The 3,458-nt window shown below is 53.9% G+C and overlaps 1 protein-coding gene across 2 annotated transcripts in view; it reads right to left on the reverse strand.

Moving 5' to 3' along the window:
- Positions 1 to 883: 883 nt before the first annotated feature.
- Positions 884 to 3,458, reverse strand: part of DAGLB (diacylglycerol lipase, beta) — a 56,084-nt gene continuing 53,509 nt past the window's right edge. For both annotated transcript variants that reach the window (XM_011996662.1, XM_011996661.1), the window contains 2 exons: positions 1,872 to 2,119; positions 884 to 1,782 (listed from right to left, as the gene is read on the reverse strand). In XM_011996662.1, the coding sequence (XP_011852052.1) occupies positions 1,584 to 1,782; positions 1,872 to 2,119 (447 nt within the window). In that variant the 3' untranslated portion in view covers positions 884 to 1,583. The remainder of the gene's footprint in view (positions 1,783 to 1,871; positions 2,120 to 3,458) is intronic.

The raw sequence follows: 3,458 nt of genomic DNA on the forward strand, positions 1-3,458 counted from the left end.
TTATTTTTTTGAGGTGGAGTCTTGCTCTGTTGCCCAGGCTGGAGTGCAGTGCCATGATCTCAGCTCACTGCAACCTCCGCCTCCCAGGTTTAAGTGATTCTCCTGCCTCAGTCTCCTGAATAGCTGGGGCTATAGGCGCACACCACCACTCCTGGCTAATTTTTGTATTTGTAGCAGAGACAGGGTTTCACCATGTTGACCAGGCTGGTCTCCAACTCCTGACCTCAGGTGATCCGCCCACTGTGTCCTCCCCACAGTGCTGGGATTACAGGCGTGCGCCACCGTGCCTGGCCTGAAGTTTTGAAAGGACCCTTTGCAGGCTTTACAAAGCTCTAGGGTGGCATGGCTGTGACAGCACAGGCCCCACGGAGGTGTCTTCTGAGGTCAGATTTCCTGGGAGAATCTTCTTGAAGACTTGGGGAGTCAAGAGGGCAGAGTCTCCTTCCCTCAACTGTGCTTGTGTCCAGTCCCCGCCTTCCACCTCAGAGCAAACGACGGGCCAGGTTTCTTCCCGCTTTCGAGCAAACCTGCTCCTTAGCTGGTCTTGTCTGCCTCAACCCCACTTCACAGCTGCCCAGGGTCTTGTAAGCTGGGGTCCGTTCATGTCTTTCCTTCCTGCCTAAGCTTCTGTACTGCGCGTCATCTGACTGTTGGAGTGTCTTCTCCCATCCTGTGGGTCTGTGCTTTTTGGAGAAATCTCCCTCCTGTCATTCTGTTGGGCTTCCAGTGGGAGGGGTGAAGTCAGTGCTCGTGCAGTCTTCCATCTGAAGCCAGAACCCTGAGGTTTAAAAAGCACCTGGAAACATCATTGCTCTACAACCACCCAGTGTGTTAGCGCTACCTGGAAATCCCCAGTAAGAGAGCACGCGACTGTACACACAGGCACTACCGTGACGCGTGCTTTATTGTTTTAACTCCTGAATCCACTGGCCGACCCCAGAGCCAGAAGAGTAGCAAGAATTCAATCAGCAACTCTGGATGCGGACACAATGAAACAACGGCGGTGGGAACAGGCGCGGGGGCGCTGTGGCTCGGAGGGGCGTGGCCAGGGGCTCCACTCACTTCCCCAACTGGGTTTCATTTTCCTCCCCAGCCAGAGCCCAGGGCTGCCCTTGGAGAAAACCCCAGGCCGCACCCTCACAACAGTTCCATTTGCACAGCCAGGAAGCCCAGTTTGAAAAACCACGCCTGTAAACCGAGCTGGATGAGAAGGGCTGGCTTGGGGGTGGGAGGCTACGGATCTGTTCACGGTCTTCCGGGCGGGCCCTGGATTCCAGCACGTCTGGAGCAGTCCTTAGACAGCCAAGGGATCCATCCGTGGGCCCGGGCTTCCCGAGGCTGTCTCCGCGGTCGCTGGGTCTCAGGAGTCCCATCACCTGAGCGTGCTCGCTGCTTCTGCTACAATGGCCACAATGACTTCCCATAAACCGTTCTGTCATTGAGACCATGGAACTCTGTTCCCATCCGATTCCCGTTGACGGACGTCCGCTGTTTTGGCATCATGGGAATTCCTCGGATGGTAGGTCAGTTTAAGGACAAAAGCGTGAGTCCATCATTCCTGGGACAGTTTCCCGTAGCCCTGGTCAGGCCACGTCCACCCCGGAGACCCCCTGTGCCGGACAGGAGACGCAGGCCGCCCTGTCGGAGACCAGGCTGTCCAAGGCCCGCATCAGGATGTCTGGCATGTGGTCTGTGAGCATCTTCGGACCTATGAGTATTTTGCTGAATTCCGCTTCGTGTGACCACTTGGCGCTATACTGAGCAGCAGAGCAGCAGCCAAACCTGAAGCAGAAAAAGAGAGACATCAGCCGCCAAGCGGCCCCAGGGCTGACCCCCGCGCTCCTCCTGCCTGCCCACCACGCCGCACTCACCGCCCCAAGGCGCCCTCCTCCTGCAGGTGGATGATCCTGCCGGGAGGGTAGAGCGGCGGGTACTTGGGAGAAGAGTCCAGTGGGGAGTCGCTGGAGAAGCTGTAGGCCGGAGACCAGCGTGTCAGTAGGCTCTGCTCCCCCAGAAGAGGCTGTGTCAGGACTTCCTGGTCGCCCCCGTCCAGCTCCGTGGGAAAGTTGGGGTTCCCTCCGAACAGTTCATACCACAAACCGTGCAGCAAGATCTTGTACTGAGGGCGAGACCCAAGCAGTAGAATGCTGTCACTCACCCTCTGTCACCCGAGACCTCCTGAAACACCAAGGCGGACCAGACACATGGATTTGCCCATTGAGCCAGAAACCGCGCTTGGAAGACTCCACCAAAGACGCATGGCAAGCTGTGCTGGGTGGCAGCCGCCTCGGCTCAGGACCGGCGTCGGTGCCCAGTCACAGACCATGAGTGTAGGCTCTCTCCTGGGCAGTAAAACCATCGCACGCGGAGTAATATTTAAAAACCAAGCCATACAGCCTGTGAGGGCCATTTCCCTTAATTATTTTCAGGCAATTCTGCAAATCAGTTTTACCCTTCTCTGAAAGGCATTAGATACTAATTTCTACGGGCTGGAGTGCAATGGCGCGATCTTGGCACCACAATCTCTGCCTCCCGGGTTCAAGCGATTCTCCTACCTCAGCCTCCCGAGTAGCTGGCATTACAGGCTCCTGCCACCATGCCCGGCTAATTTTTTGTATTTTTAGTAGAGACGGGGTTTCTCCATTTTGGTCAGGCTGGTCTGGAACTCCTGACCTCAGGTGATCTGCCTGCCTCGGCCTCCCAAAGTGCTGGGATTATAGGCATGAGCCACCGGGCCCGGCCTAGATACTAATTTCTAAAAAAAATTTTAGGATGGGCACAGCAGTGGCTCACACCTGTAATCCCAGCACTTTGGGAGGCAAGGCAAGTGGATTGCTTCAGCCCAGAAGTTTGAGACCAGCCTGGGCAACATGGTGAGACCCTGTCTCTACAAAAAATACAAAAATTAGCCAGGTGTGGTGGCGAGTGCTTGTAGTCCCAACTACTCAGGAGGCTGAGGTGGGAGGATCACTTGAACTTGGGAGGCTGCAGTGAGCCAAGATGGCGCCGCTGCACTCCAGCCTGGGTGAGAGAGCGAGACCCTGTCTCAAAAAAGAAAAAACTGGGGGAGGTAATTGATAAGGAGAAAAATTTGTGTTTCTTCTTTCTGAACACACCATAAGAAAGGAACAAAACCATAAGAAAGGTCAGAAAACAAAGGGGTTAAACAAATAAAAATCATCTCTACCCACACTAAACAAAACCACACGTGGCATATGTCTTTTCAAATTTTTGTCAAAATTCATATATCTGTATCTCCTTGTCCCCACCCTCTGCCATAAGTCTTCTCTCTTAATAATTTTTAATTTTTTTTTACTTTTCAATGGATATCTATCTGTATCGGCAGACCTAAGTTTCTTTTCTTTTTTTTTTTTTTTTGGAGAGAGCGCCTCATTGTATCCCACAGGCTGGAGTGCAGTGGTGCAATCTCGGCTCATGCAACCTCTGCCTCCCAGGTT

Source organism: Mandrillus leucophaeus, unplaced genomic scaffold (genome assembly GCF_000951045.1).
Source record: "Mandrillus leucophaeus isolate KB7577 unplaced genomic scaffold, Mleu.le_1.0 Scaffold521, whole genome shotgun sequence".
Classification (NCBI taxonomy): Eukaryota; Metazoa; Chordata; class Mammalia; order Primates; family Cercopithecidae; genus Mandrillus; species Mandrillus leucophaeus.